At 38.4% G+C, this 24,720-nt stretch overlaps 1 protein-coding gene across 1 annotated transcript in view; it reads left to right on the plus strand.

Annotated features, from left to right (window-relative positions):
• The window catches only part of ARMC3 (armadillo repeat containing 3), a 137,969-nt gene that overhangs the window by 97,581 nt on the left and 15,668 nt on the right, over positions 1 to 24,720 (plus strand). Inside the window, exons 14-16 of the mRNA XM_036761125.1 lie at positions 4,815 to 4,915; positions 6,230 to 6,313; positions 7,707 to 7,802. Coding sequence (XP_036617020.1) covers positions 4,815 to 4,915; positions 6,230 to 6,313; positions 7,707 to 7,802 — 281 coding nt within the window. The remainder of the gene's footprint in view (positions 1 to 4,814; positions 4,916 to 6,229; positions 6,314 to 7,706; positions 7,803 to 24,720) is intronic.

The following is a 24,720-nucleotide window of genomic DNA, read 5'->3' on the forward strand; positions in this document are numbered from 1 at the left end:
GAATTGGGTATTCCTGATATGAGTCATTCCTAAATCAGTTGTCTGTATACAGTCAAAATACCAACTTGTTAGAACAAAGATCAATGTTAGTACAGAAATAGATGAAAGAATAAAGACATTGGAAAAGATATAGCACTCAACTAAAACAACTCTATACTGGCCTTTTAAAACAAGTGAATGATGAAAAACCTTGGGATATAAACAGAAGCATAGACACATGCTTAAAAAGAAAAGTTGAATCAGTCAGTTGCCATGAATAGACAAAACAAAAGAAACTAAAGAGCATCACCATCAACCAACACTTGACTTTCTTACCAAGTATATCACTGATTTAGAAAAAACAAAAACTAGTTTATGAAAATCTTATTGAAAAGGATGGGTAGGGCATTAGCAGGGGTTACCTCATGAAATAGAAAGAAACAGCAATAGGCAAAAACCAGTTTAAGTAAAGCTTGGCAAGTCATCCTGGAACATTTAAGAAGAAAAATGAGAAGGCAACAAATAGAAAGTGGAAAAGTTCTGCAGAGTTTCAGGAATTTTTGTTTTATAACAAGCATTTTTCAATATTGAGAAAAGAGAAGGCATCATCCTCAGACTCCTAATACCATAGCCCCAGAAGAGAGTAGGTAGCAATGGCTCTACAGGGAACGAAGACAAGAAAAACAGCTGGATTAGACAAAGGGATATAGGGGAGATCAGTGTGGAAGGTGACAGCTGTGCAGGCATTGAGGGATTGGTTCACGAGTTATCTGAAAGAGGGGTAGATACAAAAGGCATTTTAAAAAATCAACTAGACTTTATCAGTGAAATTACTCATTGATCTAACTTTACTATAAGCATAGTATTGAATAATGAGAATAATCTACACATACATTGAGTATGTTGTAGGAAACAGGCACAACGATATTCTCCAGATGAATATATCTTTATTATCACACAACTGACTGAAAGATATAGAGAATATGAGCTCCCACTGTGGTGATTATCTGTTGGTCACAAAAACGTTTAATGTGGCAGAACTAAACCCTTTAAAGGTGCTCTTCCAGCAAGGTGTCTCCAATGCACATCAAAATCATTCAAAGGTTTCTTGAAAGACATAATAATAGAACCTTGTTCAACACCCCCTTCTGATCATTGATGTCAGATTAGGCATGCTGTGGGGATGTATGCTCTCCAAAAGATGTTCCACTGTCATGGCAGAGATTCCAAATTGGAAAGGAACACCCTCTTGTGGGTGTAGAACTCCTCAGAGGTTCCTGTTTGTGGATGATATTGTTCTGGTTACCTCAAGCTCGAGAACACTGCAGAACCTCCTGCAGAGCCTAATCGTGTCCACAGGAGGAATCAGTGGATGAAGAACATCTATTGTCTAGCTAGACTATAATAAGCAGTGATATGGCCAACCCATAGCAGCCATCTGTTAATGTGCACGTGCGCGCGCGCACACACACACACACACACACACACACACACACACACACACACACCACCCCTTGCAGATGGGAAATGGCAGAGCTTCTGTAACACCAAACGTCTCCATGAAAAGCAAGCTTATATTTTTTAATACCAATATTTCACCAGCATTGTATGAATGGAGTTAAGGAACACCATAATCTAAAAAGAAGCAGTTTTGAGTTTCTACTCAGGGAGAGGCATCGTAGCATATGGGATAGAAAGCTGCCTAGGAATCAAGGGGACCTCAGTACATCCTAGATTTGCATTTGGTCTCCATATAACAGCTAAGATTTACATAGAGCTTACTATGTGCCACATACTATGCTCAGCAATTTACAGATATTATTTCTCTTGATCCTAACAACCATCTTGGGAGGCAGCTGCTGTCATCATCCCTATTTTACAGATGAACAAACTGAGGCAGACAGAGGCTAAGTGACTTACCCAGTGTCACACAACCAGTAAGTCTCTGAAGCTGAATTTGAACTCGGGTCTTCTTGACTTCAAGCCCAGTGCTCTATCCACTGCACTACCTAGCTGCCCCGTTAGACCATGAGCTCAAGAAAAAAAGCTGTTTTTTGCCTTTGTGTTCCCAGCACTAAGCACAGTGTGCAACACACAGAAGGTGCTTAATATATGCTGACTGAGTGACCTCTAGCACATACTAGCTGTGTGACTCTGGGCATGTCATTTTACCTCTCAGGGCCTCCAACCTTTTTAAGACTTTAAGTTGTTGACCTGCAGCCGGCCAACTAGCGTTTGTTAAGTGCCTACTATGTGCCAAACACTGTGCTAAGTTGTGTCCGATACAAAGAAAAAAACAGTCCCTGCCCTCAAGGAGCTCACAGCCTAGAGAGAGAAGACGACATACAAACAATTATGTACAAACAAGATAGAATCAGGATAATTTGGGGGGTATGGCTATCCCTTCCATATCATGACTTTCTGCATCATGGTTCTGATATGTTGAGGGAAATTAAAAGGGAATTTTGGGGGAGTTTTTAAGGAAGCTGCAGATGACATGTGAAAACCAGCAGATGACACAGAAAAAGCTTAGAAACTCAGAAATGCATAAAATATGTGTATGATACCAACATATTTTATCTTTTAATACCATAATAATTCAGACTTATTCTCTGGTACGAATAAAAAACCTTTTTTAAAAAACCATAAATCTTTTATGCATATTTTCCATATTGTAGTGTAGAAGGCATAAGTTGTAGTTTCAATAAGGGGCCTGGGGAAGGCTTGTCCTTAAGGTTAAAGAGGATCAGGAAAGACTTCTGGGACCTTAGCTGGGACCTCAGCTGAGACTTGAAGGAAGTCAGGGAAGCCAGGAGGCAGAAATGAGGAGCAATAGTGCATCAGGCATAGGGCACATTGGTGGGAGTTTCCTCTTTGAGAATTCCCTACATTGATGACATCACAGGTCTGGGGGAAGAGAAAAATCAGAGTACAGAGGACAGGAACAAGGTGTGTGTGAGTAGGTGATAAATGACAGACAATACACGAGAAACTGTGAAGATGGGAGTAAAGAATGTCATTAAAGAGACTGTAGATAGAAGGCCTCCCATGGATAGTAGCTCCACTTCCACCATGAGGTAAGGGCCTATCCTACAACTCCAAGGCAGGTGGAATAGGTACCTCTCTTATTTCTCCCCCACACCCCCACCTGGGCTGGAAGTATACCTGTCTGCTTCCTTAGATATTATTGGTCTAGGGGATATGATCAGGTTCAGTCTAATTTCTGATCACTGTATCTCATTGAGGGGAATCAGGACCTCAAGCTCTAGATCTAAAGCTTAGCCCCTTTCCCACCAAGTACTGGTTCCACAATGAATACACATAACACTTAACCAAGAAACCCATTTATCCAAATCATAGCAAAACAAAAATCAGAGAAGGCATACTTAGTGGAGGCAGCTAGGTGGCTCAGTGGATAGAGAGGTAGGCCTGGAATTAGGAAGACCTGAGTTCAAATCCAGCCTCAGACACTAGCTGTGTGACCCTAGGCAAGTCACTTAACCACTGTTTGCTTCAATCTATGCAGAAGGAAATGTCAAACCACTCCAGTATCTTTGCCAAGAAAACCCCATGAATAGAATTGGCATGAAGTGGTCCATGAAGTCACAAAGAGTCGGACACAACTGAACATCTAAACAACAACAACATACATAAGAGAATATATACCAGGCAATACAGAAAGAGCTCTCCCATCGGGAGTAAGGCAGTTGACCTCAAGGAAAGGAGAGGGTCCCTGATCTCACCCAAGGGGGAAACTCCCTCAAGTATCTAGGGTAGCAAGATGAAGATTGGGACATGGGAGAGTCTGCCTGCTCCTCTCAGGTTTCTTCCTTCAGAAACCTCAAGTGGAGTCAGCCTCTTCCATTGTTTCTCTCCAAGCTGGAAGCCAGAAGTATCTGAAGTGACTCAATGCTTAAAGGGCCAAGAAAAAGACTGGAGGTCTGACAAGTTCTCCAAGGGGACATGGAGGGGACTCCTGCTTCTCACCAACTCTTTCCAGCCCTTCATGCATCTGTACCAATAAAGAGAGAGCCCCGGTTAGTGGACTTTGGGATGTGGATTACAAAATGTATGGTAGAAAATATGATGGGTTGGTTATATTGTGAGAATGAGGAAGAACTTCTGGACCAACCCATGTGCTTCACTAGTATCTACACAATGTCAAGGGAAAATAAAGAAGGTTCCTGTGACATTGGACAATGCTTCTTCTTCTTCCTCCTCCATTATAGGTAACATAGGAAAGATGTTGGATGGCAGAAGGATAGATTGCAATCTGCATGATAGTATTATTAATAATGGTATCACAGATCTATTTGAAAACTTGAGACAGATAAAAGTTAAATCTTTATTTCCCAAAGATTATATTAAAATATAGAAGCTTGTTCCTGAAGTTTACATGTTTGATATTTTATGTTGATCAGATACTTCTGAGTAATGGATTTCTTTTAAAATATTTACATAAATAAAAATGAAATATATACCATCATACTCAATCTTTCCTAAGGTAAGGATCTTATTATAAGGTCTTCTATTAGGAGAACATTTGATTCAGGACAGTCCCTCCAGGAAGATTAAGACCTACCTTGCCCAACTTGGGGGCTTAGCAACTTTCTTTAAAACAAACTTTGCCACCCTTCCTTGGTTGTTTGATAAAATGCTTAATTAAACTTATTGTAAAAAATATGACTGCAGCTCTTCATTTTAATCCTTTATAATCTTTTGAGGAATTTTACCATTGAACTAAAGTTTTCCATTTTAAAAACATCTTTTTCCTCTAGGTATTTATGCTTTTTTAAAATGAGTTTTATATGTCTCATCTTTGACTTATCTTGCAGATAAACCCAGGCACAAAACTTCTGACTTTGAAGGAATTCGCCTTACAAGAGCCAACTGATCGGCGTGCAATAATCTTAATTAATAGTATACCTTCTTCTGTGTGAGTCACTGTTAGAGTCTACGAATTTCTTGTTCTCTGATTTGGTTTTTCATCCACTGTGAACATATAAATGTGCTTTCTCAAATAGGCTGGTGGTTGGGGGGAACCAACTTTTTGTGCTACTTTTATTTTTTTCCGGAGCTAGGGTTTCCTGATGGAAAGTACTAGTTTTGCTGTGCCTAACTTGTTACCCTGACTCCTGATGGAGATTGCCAGGTTGATTTGTTATCACATCCAAGAAAATGAACATGGACTGAATTCATGACCTAGAGGAAATAAGGCAATGGGAATACAAGAAATACAGTGCACATTCCCTTCCTTTCCAAGCTTTTGTTGATTAGTTTTAATGGGAATCTCTTTATCAATGAATTGTAAATGTGTTTTTATAGGTGCTGGTATCCTCTTATCCTACAGATGGCAGGAGCAGTAAACCAAGGCATAAATGGTTAAAAGGAGACAGCATTTGGTCAATTCAGATTCTTTGGGGCAAATTTCTGTAGGTCTAATGATTTTTAAGACTTGCTGCAGAATTGTTAGCAATCATGGCTGATATAGCATTGTTGTATTGATTGTAATACCAAGGAGCTCTTTAAAATGTGAGTTGTTATTAATTATTAACTATTATTAGATAGTTTATTACTCATCATCATTATTATGCTAACTTGAGGATTACAAAGAAGCTTAAGAGTTTAATGTATTTTCATTTCTTAATCAAATGGGAATTTAATCATTCATTCAACTGATAGTTCTAGAAACAAGAGACAACCAAAAGCACATTAGGCAATGGATTTTGAGGTTTTGGGTTTTTTTTTACTGTATTAATATAAAGAACAAAATTTGTAGGCAACACTCTGCCCTGGGACATCTGCAGGAGAATAATCTCATTTACTTTCTATTAGTTTTAAATTGAATAACCTTTGATTGTTCACTCACCAATAATCAGATGCAGAGCTCCAAAATCATATGCTAAAATGCAACTAAAGCCTAAGGCCTTTTAATTTATTTTTTTTTTAAATTAAAGAGCTTAGGAAAAATTGTAAGAACTTCATCTATAATTTTAATGGAAACTTTTCTTTTTCCAAAAAAAAATTCCAACATGGCTAGGTACCAGAGTCTTTCACATTTGTTGTCATTTTTTATCCTGGCTCTTGCAAAGCTTTGAATTGTTTTAATACATCTCTGTTAAAATCCAGCATATGCAAAAGGGCTTTCTTTCTTCTTGGAAGAAATTGTTGCATGTTTCATGGGACCAAAGTCAATATTGTCAAATAAATGATTTCATTTGTGTGTAATTTTAAATGTGTGAAATTTCAGTTGTCCACCTTCTACTACAGAAGATAAGTTGTCAGACTCTGTTTCTGGACGGTCTTCTTCTTCACATAGAAGAGGGAAAGCCAGGTAGGAAGAAATATTTTGTATTCCAGTATTTTCCCTCTACATTCTGGAGTACAAAATTTACTAAAACCAGTCTCATATTTTGATAATCTTCGACTTTTACTCTGCATGATGATTGACCTCAAAGTTGCCATTATGAGCATATACTTTGAGGGATTCAATATTTCATCTGTGTGGAGATGAATTCGTCAACACCGTTCACCTCCACCATCTTCAATCACAACTGCTCCATGCTTTCATACCTGGGGCTATTCTCATCTGTGTTTTCTCAGAAGTCTTCCACAAAACTTCTGCCCAATGTTTTGGAGACCTTGCTCTGTTTCTGTTTTATTTGTTATGGAGTGTCCACCTGCTTGTCAATGGGCTTGTTTGCTATCTCTCACTCTCATTATATGGCTGGTCTATGTCCTTTCCAGACCATATGTTTCCTCAATAATATTTTTACTCAATTTTTACGTGCAAGTTATCATTGGAATATTACTTTATTAAATAGATGCACCTTTGTAGTCAGAAACAGTGTAATAGCCTTTAAATCACTGATCAGTTTTTTAAAAGCAGTAAGCCCATCCATTTTCTTATTCATTCCAGGCCCAGCTCATCCATTGGCAATGCCTGTACAAGCTAAAGATAGATAGATAGATAGATAGATAGATAGATAGATAGATAATGTATATGTACGCAGATATGTACATATAAACAAATACGCATATGCACATACAGATATATAGATATAGATAGATATACAGACCAATTCAGCAGTCTTGTAATAGAGATGCATTTAAAAGTATAAGTAATATGTTTTTCATCCACTTTGTTTTTCCAGTGGATGGTTTGATTAATCTCAGTGTTGTCATGGATTTTGCTGGGGAGGCTTTGTAGTGTAGTACATTCAATAAGATATCATATGCCCTTAAGAATGTTTTAGAGAGCCTTGCCATTAGTAGAAAATCCTCTTTTTGTCTGGATTTTGTGAGACACACCTTCTTAAATATAAATTTTATTCAACTCCATCAACAAATATACAAACAAAAACAAAGGAGAAAATGTGATTGTGTATAACTGTGCGTGTAGTCATAAGTCTTTGTTATGTATAGTCTTTTTATTAATGTATTCACTAATATTAATAACAATTTTCTTGTTTCTGTACTCCTTTTCAAACTTCTTTTTCTGTGTGTTTATCAGAAATTTATTGCAGGATATCTTCCATGACACTGGCAAACACCTTTGGTGAAAATACGTCTCTCTGTTTAACACCTTGTTTGATGTCAATGAGTACATATTAATTGAAATGTGTGTTCTATATGTAGGTTTATATGTGTGTGAATTAAAATGAGTACATGGGAATTGAAACTGGCTTGCTTTTCTATAAATAACAGAAATATGTGTATCATTTTAGCACTGGGTTAGGATCTCCTACAGAAGAAAAGTTAGAATCTACTAGTCAAACTGCTGCCTCCTCTAGCAAAAGTTTCATTAAAGACAGAACCTCAAGGTATGAATACTTAATTTCCTAATCAAATTATAGTAAAATGTTGATTATCCAGCATTTTGGGGAAATGGGCTCTTCTAGAAGCAAATTTTGGGAATAAAGGTCAAACTCAGGCATTTCAATAGCTTTATGTGGGTTTTTTTTGTCTTTTATCTCTCCCAAAATCATATGTACAGACACTAATATGTCCTGAGACTGTGCCTTCCAAGGCTACTGTACCATATGCTGAGTTTTTCTGCTCCCACCTCCCATACACATTTCCCACATACCCAAATATGCCGAGTAGATGTGTCCCAAATCTGCCTTCCAAGGCTCCTCAGGCGGATGTGGTTGTCACTCAGTCTTCCAGATTGCCAAGTTGCTCATCATTCTGTCACTGATTTTTGTCTCCATTCTTAGTGTCTGCTGCTCACTTAGACCTCTTGGTGTTTCTAATGTGCTTCTGTAGACCCTGGTGTTTCTCAGGCTGCTTCTGATCTCGACTGCACACTTTTTTTCCTTTGCTTTGCTTTTGTTATTTTTTGTCTCTCCTGTCTTCACTTCTTAAGTTTCACACCAAAAGGTTAGATCTTTTAAAAATACTGATAGCCACAGGTTCCACAGTTTACTATAATGCCAAATATCAGGGTGTCAGACAGGATCTCTGGATCTGTGGCCAGTATTCTTGCAATATTTGGCATTTAATTAACTTTTCAAAATACTGTCACTATTCTTTCCTGTAGTTTTAGATGCTGGTTACTTGCTACATCTCCTCCCTAGATCCTTCCTTCATGAAGGTGTTTCCTCAATTGCCCCAAATTTTATTTTGGCTTTAGTCAAAAGGTTGCTGTGTAATCATTCCATGTAGCATCTTTGCTTTGTCCTAATTCTCCTTTTTCTACAGTTAGTAAGTGTTGAAGTTGGATTGGCATTGAAGTCTTCATATACCAAGCTGCCTCCACTTCTTTCTGAAGCTCTCACTCCTCTTACAACGCATCTTCCCCATTTCCATGTTACCATTTGATATGTCTCCTCTGTTCTTTTATTTCTGGGCTCTAGAAGCTGGTCCAAGTGTGCCTGACTCCCTTTGAGTCAGAGAAGTACACAGAGTTTTCTTTTCCAAATAGCTTGCACATAGCTCTGTTTTTATAGAAGGCACTGCTGTATCCTTGTTTTATCTGGAAGAACATGTTTTCTGGCCTTATATTAGTCAATTGATATCTTTAAACTCAATAATATAAAGCATGTCTTCACCTCCTTTTTTATATTATTCTCTAACTAAAAAGTACTTCAAAGCTATTTAGCTTTGTGCAACTACTTTATTTTACATTTCTTTGCTACTCTAAAGCTGCCTGCTGAAACTATCATTTTATGCAAGTCATAGTGTTTCCTGTATCTGCCATTTCAGCCCAATCAGGGCAATGGCCTGAAGTGGAATCACCATGGTTCTTCCAACAGTTCTGGACCTTCATGTCCCAACTAGCAGTGTGATATTGGAAAAATCACTTAACTTCTCTGGGTCTCAGCTTTTTCAGCTATAAATACGGGGTAGGGGAATGGACTAGTGTAAAGTTAATGGAATAGGAAGATCTTCCACATCCATTAATAAGCCTTTGTGCCTAGCTGTGGTACATGCTGAGTCATCGAACCCATTGAGGGAGGGACTTGCCTAAGGAAAAGCTTGCTTGGTGGGGCTTGCTTATAGGAAGGCTTTCATACCTTTTTGGTACTACGTTGATTAGGCACTGACTCACAAGGGTTGTGGTGCCTTCTGGCTCTGAGAAGTGTACATACACTCTGAGTTGGTATTTTGCTTTGGGGGCTTGCTTATGAGAAGGACTTTGTGATTTCCTGGTCTAGACTCTGAGTAGCCTTTTGTTCAAACCCCACAACTGCCCAGATGTAAAGGCTCTCTTGATCTAGTGGTGTATGTAAAATGTATAGCAGCATTGCTTTGATTCAGGCAGTTAAGAACCCTGTCTGTTGGTCTTTGTGCTAATTTCTCTGCTTGTATTTTCTCTGATGCTCAGGGTGCTGACTTTTCCCCTGAACTAATGAATGTAATTAAAGAAGATTGCTGATCCCTTTAAAGTTGCTTTCCTTTAAAAGCAGATTAAAGAGCCTGTGCTAGCAGGCCATCCTGGGTATGCTAGGGTGCTTGCTGTTACAACTAGAAAATGTCTAAGGGCCCATTTCATTCTAATAGCACATAATTCTATGAAATAAATTCAAACTATCTCTTATTTGAATCTCACATGACCCTCTTTACATCCATGATGTTGAATTGCCGCATCTTTGTCTGCTTCTTCTCACAGTGACTAGATAAGACTGCTTCTCATTTTCTTCCATCCTCTTCTCCTCTTGGAACTTTTGTGAAAAGTGGACTCTACCTTCTTTGTGATCTCCTTCCATCAGCCTGCCAAGGTTTTAGCTTCTTCCTGTCATCCTTCTCTTTCAGTGCCCCCACTGGCAGATGGTAGTTAGCAAAAGCCAGAAGGAAAAGTTTTTGGAAAGACAAGCTCCCACAGATTTATCACCGCTGCTCTCCCTGTTGAATTTGTTCTTGTAACTTCCCTTCTTCCAACAGGTTCTGCATGGCCTGTGGACACATGTTCTCAGCAGGCTCCTTCATGACCTGCCTAACTAAATTGCTCCCACATATGTGCATTGCCTTGTTTTCTTCCTCCTCACCAGCAATTGTCATGATGCCATCTCATGGACATCAGGAAAGTATTTTTGGTCTCACAATGGCTCTGTGAGGTAGGGAGGGTATGGCTTAGAATTCTCATTTTGTACATGAAGAAACTAAGCCCAAAAGAAATGAAGAGGCTTGCCCAAGGCCGCGGAGCTATTTAGTGGCTGAACTAGAATGAGCCTTGCTCTCTTAGTCTAATGCTCTTACCATTACAATATATTACCTGATTAGTATTATTATCATTATCACCATGATTTGTGAGGAGAGGAAAATGAAGGGAATTTGTTGTATAAACCCATCACCAACAGAAAAAAAAAATCTTTTTTTTAAATAAGAAGGGAAATTTTAAATCTGTAAATGTCTAGATGAAATTTGATATCTAAAAGGTTTTCTTATATGTATAGTTGAGGCAAGGCATTGAACTAAATTTAATAAAACCTAGATCATCCAACTTTAATTATTCTACCTGACCGCAATGTTCTAGAAAATTGGAGCCACATGGCCACATTTGGACATTGTGAAATGTACAACATCAGTTATTTATTCTGCCTTAGTAAGATTTACCTTCAATTTCAGCAAAAACTGGGTGCTGGTATCAGAGCTCATTACTATATTATGCTAAGTGCAAAAATGTTCATGTTGACATTTGAATTTTAAGAATGCAATAATTTTGTGTAATAGATTAATAAAATAGTAATGGAGCTATAGAATCAGAGTTATAAAAGGGCCATGTAGTCCAGCCTCCAGAGCAAGAAACCCCTCTCTGCATATCCTTGAAAGGTGGCTATCAATCTCTACTTCAAGCTATAGAGCTCTATAATTACAAAGGATAATGGCAGCCAGAATCAATGGCTCAATAGGTTACACTGAAGGTGTACAGTTGTTCTAGCCATTTTCTTCTATTTTTTCTTTCAATTTGAATTTGACTCTGAACTTTGTCAAGGGTCTGACTTCATGCAAATAGCTCATGCTGATTTAATGTCCATATAAATAACTAATAATTTCCTCTCTGTTCAGATACAGTCCATTTCACCTTTTTGCAAATTTGTTTGGGACTAACTATATTCAGAACCTTCCAGCTGCCTTCAGGGAAAAGAGCATTATGTAGGCGTGAGACTTTTGAGCAGTCCACAAGCTTCTTAAAAACCTCTTTCATTTTCAGACCTGAGCCATATTTGCCACTATTCCCCTTCATTCCTGTACCCACGCAACAAAGTTTCCCAGGACTGGGAAAGACAGGGGCAGGACTCTATTGCATTGCCCATATGTGGTTTTGGGTACCAGTCCTAGGGTGAGGAGGAACACTAACACACCAAAGCATGCAACCACAGAGGAGCTGGGACCCTGGTCACAATTTCAGGGTAGAAAAGAGTGCTTGTGGTCACTCAAGACCAGAGCACAGGCTAGGAGAGCATCAACTACACATCTTCTTAGAGCATACAACCTTGGAAGAACTGAAAACTTACAGACCTCCCTGAATTAGGTCTGGACACAGCAGCATGAAAAACTTGAAGCTTGGGACAGCTCCCCCTCCACCCCAGGAACAGAACCAAACTTTAACATAAACTTAAAAGTTAAAAGAAATAGGCTGGAAAAATTAGCAAACAACAACAAAAAAAGAATGTGACTGTAGAAAGTTACTATAGTGACAAGGTAGATCAAAACACAAACCTAGAAGAAGACAACAAAATTGAAGCAGCCACACGCAAAGCCTCAAAGAAAAATGTGACTTGGTCTCAGGCCCAAAAAAGAATTCCTAGAAGAGCTCAAAAAGGATTTTAAAACTCAAATAGGAAAAATAGAAGGAAATTGGGGAAATGAGAATGATGCAAAAAAACGTCATGAAAAAAGATTCAACAGCTTGGTAAACAAGGCACAAAAAATGCTAAAGACAATAATACCTTAAAAAATAGAATAGGCCAAATGGTAAAAGAGGCACAAAAGTCTACTGAAGAGAAGAATTTCTTGAAAATGTAATAGACAATTCACTTAAATTTTTATTCAAGTCAGTGATTAAAGTTTCAAAAGGACTAAGCACAAGAACTACGTGGTTTCCCAACAGAAATTTTCATCTTGGTAGATAGTCCATTAGTCTATATACTTTAGGGCTGGTCATTAACTAGCTTTGAATTGGCTAATATACTATCATCCACCCCACATTTACCCATCTTGTTTAGAAACAAATCATGAAAAAATTTTGTTATTAAGTTTGCTGAAATTCAGTTATATGTCTATAATGTTTACCTATCTAATAACCCTATCCTACATGAAGAAAGGAAATGGATTTAATTTAGCATGACTTATTCTTAGCGAGCTTATGTTGACCCACAGTAATCACTAGGAATTCACAAATAATCTGTTTATAAGTCATTCTAGAAAATTGCTCACTGGCTTGCCTTTTTGAAAACTTGGGCATCTGCCTGAATCTAGTCTTTTAGAATTTAATTCCTAATAGAGAGTGCTGGACTCAGAGTCAGGAAACCCTTGGTTTAAATCCTGTCCCTGACATTTAATAACTATATGAATGTGTTAAGTTGCCATCTCTCTGAGCCTCTTTTTCCCATCTTCAGATAATGAGATTGGCCTTGATGGCACATATAAGGTCTTTTGCAGCTCACAATCTCTGATCTTAAGATTCTTTTAATGATCCCCAATATTGGTTTGATGATCACATCTGTAAAAGTTCTTTCAACACCCTGGGCTGTCAAGTCATGGGACTTAAACATGTTTAAAGCAGCTAAATAACAGATCATGGAATTTAGAGCTAGAAGGAAGGCTGGAGCAGCACATCTAGGCCCACCCTCTCAATTTACAAATGAAAAAACTGAGACACAAATGACTTGCTTACTCATATAACAAGACATAGAGCTGGGACTCTAACTCAGATTCCAATAACAAGTAGTAGACATGGAAATTGAACCCAAGTCTCCTGATTCCTAACTCAGTGTTCTTTCTGCTCTATCGCAACATTCTTTTTGATAGAGAAGACAATAAAATGGGAGTGGAGTAGTCCCTTTTTCTGCCCAAAGTAGTGGGCCTATCTCTTCTTTGTTCCTTTTTATAAGCAAAAAAAGCCTTTGTTGCTGTTATCTGTAGAATTTCCCACAAATCTCAGTTGATTCTGGACTTTCACTTTCCTGACACTAATTCTTACCAATCTATGCCACACTTAAAAGAAAAATCAACCTTTGCTATATGCTTTACCATCCATCTTTGAAAAAAATCTCAGCTCATTGGAAAATTCCCTTTGTAGCCACATTGATTTATGCCTCCCTTTTTCATTCTCATTGAGAGGATTATATTTTCAGAATTTCATTTTTGAGAACCTCCTTTTTTTTGCTCTTCAATGCTTCAGGCTCATCATTTTGAATTATTTCCATTCTTTTCAGAACATGGTAAAAACCTGTTGGCAGATGCTGATTGGGAAAATAGCATGTGATTGACTACAATGAGAATGTATTTGTGTAGTAGAGTTATGATGAGCTATATTACCCATTTCCAAAAGACTCATCGCTTCATGAGAATTCTCACTGTGCATCTCATTTCTCCGAATTATTTAGAATCTACTTTCCTTAATATCTAAGACACTTTCTTGACCATCATGAACTCATAGGATGACATAGTCACTTTCCCCTATCAATTCTAGTCCACTTCACCAATAAAGTCTTCCTTTTTGGTTGGTATGTCCAGAGTAGCAGTCTAATTTATTGCTTTCTGAGAGATGTCCAGAAGGGAAGCCAAAAAAGATAGTAGCTGCTATGCTTTTAGATGGATTAGAATTCTTGCAGATGTTCAGATAAATGAAATATTCCTATTATTTACTATCACTTACTTCTGTACTAGCTTTATGATCTGTTTTAGAAAAATATCATCTGCATTTTCCATCTTTCCAGGTGGTTTATAGCATACTCCTGTAACAATGTCGCAAAGTTTTTTTTTTTATCATCAGCCAAATATCCTCAACAATGTTATGAGCCAAAAATCAATGGATTTTTATAGAGGTGCATATATTCTCAACATATTTTGCTGTTTTGACAGCATCGTAAAAGGCATTTTGAATAATGGTGTATCCTGTCATTATTGTAAATCAGTCGTGAATATCTAGCCACAAAGTCTCAGTGACACCTATGAAGTTGCAATTTTTATTTTAAAATTCAAAGTTCAGAGCATCTAGGTGGCGCAGTGAGTAGAGCACCAGCCCTGGAGTCAGGAGGACCTGAGTTCAAATCCAGCCTCAGACACTTGACACACTTACTAGCTGTGTGACCTTGGGCAAGTCACTTAATCCAATTGCCCTGCCCTCTCCCATCCAAAAAAAGAAAAAGAAAAATTTCAAGTTCACTTTATAGCTACATTTTAGATAATGTAATTGTATAAAGTGCTTTGTATTTTGTATACTGTATGCAAAGTACTAGGTAATGATCTATTGTTTATTTCTAGATAATATTCTGTTCATTTATTATATAGATTTCTAATGCTATAAATAGTATACCTTGTACTCTTCCTGGTTATTTTCTCCTGTGAATTACATGTTACTCCTTCCATTTTTATTCTTTCTATGTAATCAATCTAGTATCTTCCTTAGTATTTGGTTGTACTGCTTAAGTATTTGTATCTCTATTTTGAGTTTAAATATCTTGATTATATTGACAAATCTCTAGCCAAATACATTCCTCTCATGAGTAATAGTCCATATTTAACCAGAGACCTCTATTTTATGCTATAGCCCAGAAAACCAAATTCTGTTCTTCATCACCCTCCATGGAGGCAGATGTATCAGTTCCACAGCCTCATTTCTCTTTGAAGGTCTTAACCTTTAACTGGAAGAAGTATGACATATACTGTAAACCTATGCCACTAAGTAATTCTGTTTTCTACCCAGAAATGCAAAGTAACAGGAGATATTTTTGCAGTTTCTTATGGTAATTTCATTCTTATCACATACTTATTGAGAGGTCATAAAACATTTTTTAAAAGCATGCTAGTGAAGTGGTAGCATGATTTAATAAAAAGAACACTGATTGGGGGGCGGAGGCAAGATGGTGGCTGGAAAGCAGGGACCAGTGTGAGCTCCCTACCGAGTCCTTCCAAAAACCTATAAAAAATGGCTCGAACCAATTCTAGAACGGCAGAACCCACAAAACAGCAGAGGGAAGCAGGGCTCCAGCCCAGGACAGCCTGGATGGTCTCTGGGTGAGGTCTATCCCACATGGAGCTGGGAGCTGGGAGCTGGGAGCTGGGAACGGAGTGGAGCAGAGCCCAGCCTGAGCGGCGGCGTGGACCAACCAGATTAGGAGCGGGGTGGAGGGGGCCCTAGTGCCCTGAATCAGTGAGTTGCAGCAGTTACCAGACTTCTCAACCCACAAACACCAAAGACTGCGGAGAAGGTTAGTGGGAAAAGCTGCGGGAGTGGAAGGAGTTCGAGGTTCGGCTTCCAGCCCCGGGGGCAGCGGAGGTGGGGCAGCTACAACTGCTGCTGCTTCTAGCCCCAGGCCCACCTGGTGGGAGGAATTAAGTGGTGGATCAGAGCAGGAGTGCACAGCCTGCTGAAGATCTAAGCCCAGTCCGGGTTGGGGGTTCTTGGGGAAGGAGTAGTGCTGGTGTGGCAGAGCTGGCACCTCCCCCCCAAACGTGGAACATAGAACTCTGTAATCTACAAGCAGTCATACCCCACTGAAAAACTCAAGGGTCAAGTTAGTTGGTTGGGAATATGGCCAGGCAGCGAAAACACACCCAGATTCAGTCTCAGACTTTGGATTCTTTCTTTGGTGACAAAGAAGACCAAAACATACAGCCTAAAGAAGTCAACAAAGTGCAAGAACCTACACCAAAAGCCTCTAAGAAAAACATGAACTGGTCCCAGGCCATGGAAGAGCTCAAAAAGGATTTGGAAAAGCAAGTTAGAGAAGTAGAGGAAAAATTGGGAAGAGAAATGAGAAGGATGCGAGAAAATCATGAAAAACAAGTCAATGACTTGCTAAAGGAGACCCAAAAAAAATACTGAAAAATACACTGAAGAAAACAACACCTTAAAAAATAGATTAACTCAAATGGCAAAAGAGCTCCAAAATGCCAATGAGGAGAAGAATGCCTTGAATGGCAGAATTAGCCAAATGGAAAAGGAAGTCCAAAAGACCACTGAAGAAAATATTACTTTAAAAATTAGATTGGAGCAAGTGGAAGCTAGTGACTTGATGAGAAATCAAGATATTATAAAACACAACCAAAGGAATGAAAAAATGGAAGACAATGTGAAATATCTCATTGGAAAAACCACTGACCTGAAAAATAGATCCAGGAGAGATAATTTAAAAATTATTGGACTACCTGAAAGCCATGATCAAAAAAAGAGCATCTTTCAAGAAATTATCAAGGAGAACTGCCCTGATATTCTAGAGCCACAGGGCAAAATAGAAATTGAAAGAATCCATCGATCGCCTCCTCAAATAGATCCCAAAAAGAAATCTCCTAGGAATATTGTCGCCAAATTCCAGAGCTTCCAGATCAAGGAGAAAATACTGCAAGCAGCCAGAAAGAAACAATTTGAGTATTGTGGAAACCCAATCAGAATAACCCAGGATCTGACAGCTTCTACATTAGGAGATCGAAGGGCTTGGAATACGATATTCCGGAGGTCAATGGAGCTAGGATTAAAACCAAGAATCACCTACCCAGCAAAACTGAGTATCATGCTCCAAGGCAAAATATGGATTTTCAATAAAATAGAGGACTTTCAAGCTTTCTCAGTGAAAAGACCAGAACTGAATAGAAAATTTGACTTTCAAACACAAGAATCAAGAGAAGCATGAAAAGGTAATCAAGAAACAGAAATTGCAAGGGACTTACTAAAGTTGAACTGTTTTGTTTACATTCCTACATGGAAAGATGACATGTATGATTCATGAGACCTCAGTATTAGGGTAGCTGAAGGGAATATGCATATATATATATATATGTTTATGTATATATATATAAGTGAATGTGTACGTATGTATACATCTATGTGTATATATATACACATACAGGGTGAGTTGAAGATGAAGGGAAGATATGTAAAAGAAATAAAATCAAATTAAGGGATGAGAGAGCAACATACTGACAGAGGGAGATAGGGAGAGATAGAATGGAGTGGATTATCTCGCATAAAGGTGGCAAGAGGAAGCAGTTCTGTGGGAGGAGGGCAGAGGGCAGGTGAGGGGGTAATGAGTGAACCTTGCTCTCATCAGATTTGGCCTGAGGAGGGAATACCATACATACTCAATTGGGTATCTTACCCCACAGGAAAGAAGAGGGAGGAAGATAAAAAAATAAAAGTGGGGGGGATGATGGAGGGGAGGGCAGATGGGGGTGGAGGTAATCAAAAACAAACACTTTGGAAAGGGGACAGGGTCAAGGGAGAAAATTCAATAAAGTGGGATGGATTGGGAAGGAGCAAAATATAGTTAGTCTTTCACAACATGAGTATTGTGGAAGGGTTATACATAATGATACACATGTGGCCTATGTTGAATTTCTTGACTTCTTAGGGAGGGTGGGTGAGAAGGGAAGAGGGAAGAGAATTTGGAACTCAAAGTTTTAAAAACAGATGTTCAAAAACAAAAAAAAAAGTTTTTGCATGCAACTAGAAAATAAGATACACAGGCAATGGGGCGTAGAAATTTATCTTGCCCTACAAGAAAGGAAGGGAAAAGGGGATGAGAGGGGAGTGGGGTGATAGAGGGGAGGGCTGACTGGCGAACAGAGCAACCAGAATATATGCCATCTTGGAGTGGGGGGGAGGGTAGAAATGGGGAGAAAATTTGTAATTCAAACTCTTGTGAAAATCAATGCTGAAAACTAAATATGTTAAATAAATAAATTTAAATTAAAAAAAAAAGAACACTGATTGAAAGCCACAATTCTTGAGTTCTAATTCTGGCTCTTCTGCTAACTAGCTTTGTGACCTTGGGCAAACTAGCTAACCCTCCTGGGCCATTAGTTTCTTTATCTGTAAAAAGAGGTATTTTGAACAAAATAATTAAGATCCTTTCCAGTTTTAAAATACTTCTGTTTTACTGTCCCAAACATTTTTTTAAAATTCAAATACTTTTCCTGCAACTTTATATGACACAGATATCAGAAAATGTGAGAATTACATGAAATATCTATTTCAGTAAACAGGCTTTGAAATATTTTTCTCAACTTTAATGTCATAAAAGTTTAGCATTCTACATCAGGGTTCTGTTTTGGTTTAAACTATATGGCTAATTAAATAGATTTTTAGTTTCACTGATAAGGAAACAAGATGAAAATGAGTAAAAATAGTTTGTTAAGTATTTAGTTGTATGTTGGGTATGACAGCAAAAGCTTGAATGTATTGACATACAAAGTTCTGGTTTTGATGATTCAGCATTACACAGGTCAGCATAATTTGCCTTGCATAAAGATGCCTTGGCCAACATAATTTTGTAATACTGTCGTTAATATACTATAATTAATCTGCATCTTAAAGTCAAGGTTTCCCTCTAGCAGATGTCAAGATAGTTTAAGTGTACAAAATTTGTTACTGTATTTTGCCTTGGTGATATCTTTCTGATCTCCATTAAGAAAGTATTATCGATATCCTCTATCAGCACTTCTGTTGTTCAGTCATTTCAGTCACGTCTGACTCTTCGTAACCCTATTTGGGGTTTTCTTGTGAAAGATATTGGCATGTTTTGCTGTGTCCTTCTCCAACTCATTTTATTGATGAGGAACCTGAAGCAAATGGAGCTAAGTGACTTGGCCAGGTTCACACAGCTAGTAAGCATCTAAGGCCAGATTTGCACTCAGGTCTTCTGGACTAGAGGTCCAGTACTCTATCCACTGTGCCACCTAGCTGCCCCTATATTAGTATAGGGAATGTTTAATATGTTTCTATAACAACATAGAAGGGCAACTAGGATAGAGCACTGGACTTGAAATCAGGAAAACCTAACTTCCTGAGTTCAAATCTGGCCTCAGACACTTACTGTGTGACCCTGGGCAAGTCACTTTACCCTGTTTGCCTCAGTGTCCTCATCTGTAAAATGAGCTGGACAAGGGAATGGCAAACTGCTCCAGTATCTTTGCCAAGAAAACCCCAAATGGGGTCATGAAGAACCAATAAAACCCCAAATGGGGACACAACCAAAACAACTGAACAACGACAACATAACAACATAACCTCTATTTCCTTTTACCTTCCTTCACACATTCTCCAGCATATTATCAGTGCCACCAGACCAGTTTGAGATTTTTTTCTTCAAAACTCAGCTTCAGGTGTTTGCACATCCTTTCTTTAGCTTCTGGTGAAAATCATTGCTTCTTGCTCCAGATAACAATTCTAAATGAATGTTGCCACTACCATGTTATACCCCTCTCCTGATATATGAAGGCAAGTTAACCATGAGAAATTGATCCAAGTCAGAGAATGACAGGTTATTTGATCGGTAGTCTTCCTCTACCCACTCAACAAAATGTGTGGATTTCTCAAGGCCTTGTCCCTGCTGGTCCTTTTGTACAGATTCTGTATATATTATGGTTTTAACTACCATCTCTTCTTAGAAAAACTCCCATTCTTCTATTTCTAATACTGGCTTCTCTCACAAGCTTCACTTTCATGTTTCTAACTGTCTTCTGGCCATTTTCCCTTGGATATCCTACTCAAATTCAACATGCCTAAGACGGAAATAACCAAAACCATGTTCCCTCCTGTCCTCCCTGTTTCTATTAATGCTATTCGGTTACCTAGGATAGAATCTTCTCTTTTCTCTTGCCTTTTACATAACATAACTAACTAACTAACTAACTAACTAACGTAATTTCTCAGGAAGGAATCAGTCTATGATTAAAGAATATTGTCCCTTTGTCCTCTTCTTGAAGAGATCTTGCCAGAAGAAGCAACCAAGGATGTAAGAAAGGTTTAAACCTAGGAATTTAATGGCTCAAAGGAATTAGTTTCTTTTGTAAATTTACATTCATCAAGATCCAAACTATTTATAACTCTTTGTTACGTTTCCTTTACAACATCTCTAGAATGCATCCATTGCTGCCACGATCATTCAAGCCCTTATTACCCTCTTGCCTAGATTATTTAAGTAGCCTACTAACCAGACTTATAGCTTATACACTCTGCTCCCACTAATTTGCCCCACCAAATTAATTTTACTGAAACATTTTGCATAAATCATGCCACTCACTTGCTAAAAACATTCAGAGATTTCCCATTGACTTGAGCAGGAATTCTTGGCCTTTTTGTGCATGCCTCACTTTGATAGCTGTCTAGTGAAGCCTAGGGCCCCTTATCAAAATAAAATTCTAAATGCACAAAATAAAATGCATAGGATTATAAAGGAAAGCAATTATACTGAAATACAGTTATCTAAATATTTTTAAAACAAGTTCATGATGTCCAGGTTAAGAACCTCTGGACTATACAATCGGGTCCAAAGTACTTAATCTGGCATTCAATGCCATTATTATATAGTCCTATATCCACTCTCCATCCCAGCAATTGTCCTCCTGAAATAGTTCTTGTGTTTTCCTATATGCATGTTTACATATGACTCTTCCCTTCTTTCCCTCCCTATTCAATTCCTACCCACCTCTGAGGCTCATTTCAGACCTCATCTCTTTCGTTAATCCTTCCTTGACAAGACCTATTTGAAATAATCTCCCCTTCTTCTCCCCTCTTAAAGCACTTGGTAGCAGCACCCTTTTGATATCATATACTTCCTTGTGTTGCTACCCTTTTGTCTGACTGATATATCTTTATGTCCCCCACAGTGCTTTGTACATAGTGTCTATACTCAATAAATGTTGGCTAATGATAATTAAAGAGAGCAATAGATTAAAACTGTTACAATTATAAATAGTTTGGATCTTGATAAATGTAAATTTACAAAAGAAACTAATTCCTTTGAGCCATTAAATTCCTAGGTTTAAACCTTTGTTACATCCTTGGTTGCTTCTTCTGGCAAGATCTCTTCAAGAAGAGGACAAAGGGACAATATTCTTTAATCATAGACTGATTCCTTCCTGAGAAATTAATTTAAAAGATAAGATTTTAAACATTTTAAAGTGATAGCTATTTTTAGTATCAAAGTCATTATTGATGTAATTGGAGGGCCTGCTTTGGAAACTAACCCAGTACTTTTATTTATAGCTGTAAGAAACTCAAATTTATGAATTCTAATAAATTCTCTTTTCATGCGCTAATAAGATATCGCCTCAAAAGGATTCACATTCCTCTGAAGTGGAGCTCCTTGGGCCACATATACCTTTCCTATTTCTGCATGCAATGAACTCAGTGAGATTTGTTCCCACTTATGCTATATAGGTGTCTATAGTCAATTATATAAATTAGCCCTTCTAGCTTTCCTTAAAAGCTATCTGTTCATCCTAGAAATTTGGTGTATTAACCGTTTACAAGCTCTATATTGATTACACAGAAATGAACTTTTTAAATTATGTATTTTATTTATTTGATCGGTTATATTCCTGCTTTAAAAAACAGATAAATGGAATGTTTTTCTAGTTCTATTTTAAAAAAATATTTACTCACATAACCTTTGACTTATTTTTGTGGCTTTCAGTGAAATAAAGCTTCCCCACCCCCATATAGGATTACTTCTTACTAATCCAGCTACCATTTATTTAAGTGTTTATTTTGTACGTAGTAGTTGAAGGTATAGTCATAGATTGCATGCCTGTTTATCCCAAAGCCAGCCTAGATAAGTTCAGAGAAACTCATCACCAGGTTGGGGAAAGGGTGAAAGATTTTCCACCACAGCAATTCTCAAACACTATAAAGTTATTCAGCACTTGCTATCTCTATTAATGGAAATGTCAATACCAAAGGAATTATAACTCCCATAAGTACTAGTAAGCATGAAAAAGGACTAAGCTAAATGAAGAGAAATGTATAAAGTTTAGGTGATACAGAATACAGTCTTTGCATCTGTGTAATTTATAATCTAGTATGTGGATAAGATACATAAATAGATAAGTATGATGCCCAATGTTATATGAAAAGTTCATGCGTTGGGAATAGGACAGAGTACAATGTAAGACCCAAGTGTAAGTCACTACCAGCCAGGAAATCAAAGAAGGTTTCATGGAGATGACATCTGAGCTAGACTTTAAAAATTGCATTGGAATTCAGAGGGCAAAACATGAAAGGATGGCTCTTCACAGACTTATAGATTTTAGAGGAGACCGCAGGGTCATTGAGTCCAACCCGCACATTATAGATGAGGAGAAAGAGGCTCACTCGGGGTCACAAAGGGAGGAAGATGAATCTGTGTCTTGCTCCTGAGGGCAGACTGTTTTACTTAGAAAGCCACAGCCAACACTTGTTAGTGACGATATCATCCCCTGACCCCCCAAATCATCTAAACAACAGATTGGGTAAAACATGACTTTCTATTTCATTTTGCCATGCACTGGCAAATAGTTTTATATGACACAATTTGACACAATGACTACAGACACCAACTGGCTTGAAGGGGATTCAGGGGAAAAAAATTAAAAGAAGCTGAATCCAGTTGGACCCAACATCAAACAACTGGTTTTAAGAGATTTTTTCCACTTTTTTATCTGGTCATTTTACTGTCATACAGACCTCATAATAGAGAAGCACACTCACAAATATGCACATGCAGATATATTCAGTTTTCCCCTCTCTTCCTGGGCCTGACCTTTTAGCACTACTGAAGACAGCTAGGAGCCCAGATGGATGGTGGCAGGTACAAGGACAGAAATAATCCACGAGCATTTACCAAGTATTTATGTATTAGCCCTATGCTGAATCCTGGCTATACAAAGAAAAAGTGAAAGCAGTTCCTATCCTCAACGAGCTTATATTCTAACAGGGGAGACAACATGCATATAAACATATACAAGATACCTACAGAGTAAATACAAGGTAACCTTACAGATGAAGGAACCAGTGGATTGGGGAGAAGGGGAGGGGAGGGAACCTGGAAAAGATCATCTGCCAGGGGTTGATTCTAAGAGACGAAAGTGAGGAGGGAGAGATTTGTAGGAATGTGGGACGACCAAATCAAAGGAAAGAAATGAAGCCTTGTGTGTGAGGGACAGTAACTGGTACAGTATGTCTGGATTATATGTGGGGTGGTTTTGGAAATGTACGAACAGTCCAGGTAATGAAGAGTTTTCTTTAAATGTCAAACAAAGAACTTCATATTTGATCCTAGTGGTAATGGGGGAAGTCACTGGAAATTTTTGAGTCTGATGTGGGGTTGTTGTGTTTGTCTCTCATTCTCGAAGAGGACCGTGACATCAGGAAAATGATGACATGACTTGCAGTTGACTTTGATTTGAGTGAGGGAGGGCTGTGCAAGGTCACCAGCCTCACTTTCTCCTCCAGAGCCATCTCGGTCCAGTGGCCTGATATTCATCAGGATGACTGTAGATGGCCCAGGATGCAGTGGGAGACCCTGGCCCTTTTAGGCTAAGGCCTTTTCATGTACTCACTTAGAGTGAGGTGACATCCATTCAGTGAATAGGCCTCTTTAAGAAGTGACTTAAGGGATGGCCCCTTTAATTAGAAAAAAAGAAAAAAAATCAAGCTGTGAGGGGAAGACCCTTAGGGTTGCTGTTCCAAAGAGAAACAGTTACCATTGATATTCACTCTAAGCCAGGAGGGCCCACAATACAGCCATTAAGTGGAGCTTGGGCAGAGACCTGTTGTAGGGAGGAGGTCTGTGGCATAGTCAGACTTGCGCTGTAGGAAAATCACTTTGGCCTCTGTATAGGGGATAATTTGAAGTGGGGAGAGACTTGGGCCAGAATGACCAATTAGGAGGCTATTGCAATAATGCAGGTGAGACATGACAAGGGCCTAAACTGGACTGGTGGCTGTATGAGTGGACAAAAGGGGACATATGTGGGAGATGTTATGTGGACAGAAATAACAAGATTGGACAGCTCCCTGGATAGACACAGTGAATGAGAGTGAGAATTTGAAGATGAGGTCATTGTAAGGTTGTGAGGACCGGAAGGTTCATGATGTTCTCAGCAGTAATGGGAATCTCAGAAGAAGTATGTATGAGGAGCAAATGAGTTCTGCTTTAGAAATGTTGAATTTGATGCCCACAAGTCATCCAGCGCAAAATATCCAAATGGTCATTGATGGCCGGACCACAGCTCAGGAGAGAGACTAGGGCTCAATACAGAAATCTAGGAGAGACGATCATTGATGATATAAAGTGACTTTGAATATAA

This window comes from Trichosurus vulpecula, chromosome 5 (genome assembly GCF_011100635.1).
Source record: "Trichosurus vulpecula isolate mTriVul1 chromosome 5, mTriVul1.pri, whole genome shotgun sequence".
Taxonomy (NCBI): domain Eukaryota; kingdom Metazoa; phylum Chordata; class Mammalia; order Diprotodontia; family Phalangeridae; genus Trichosurus; species Trichosurus vulpecula.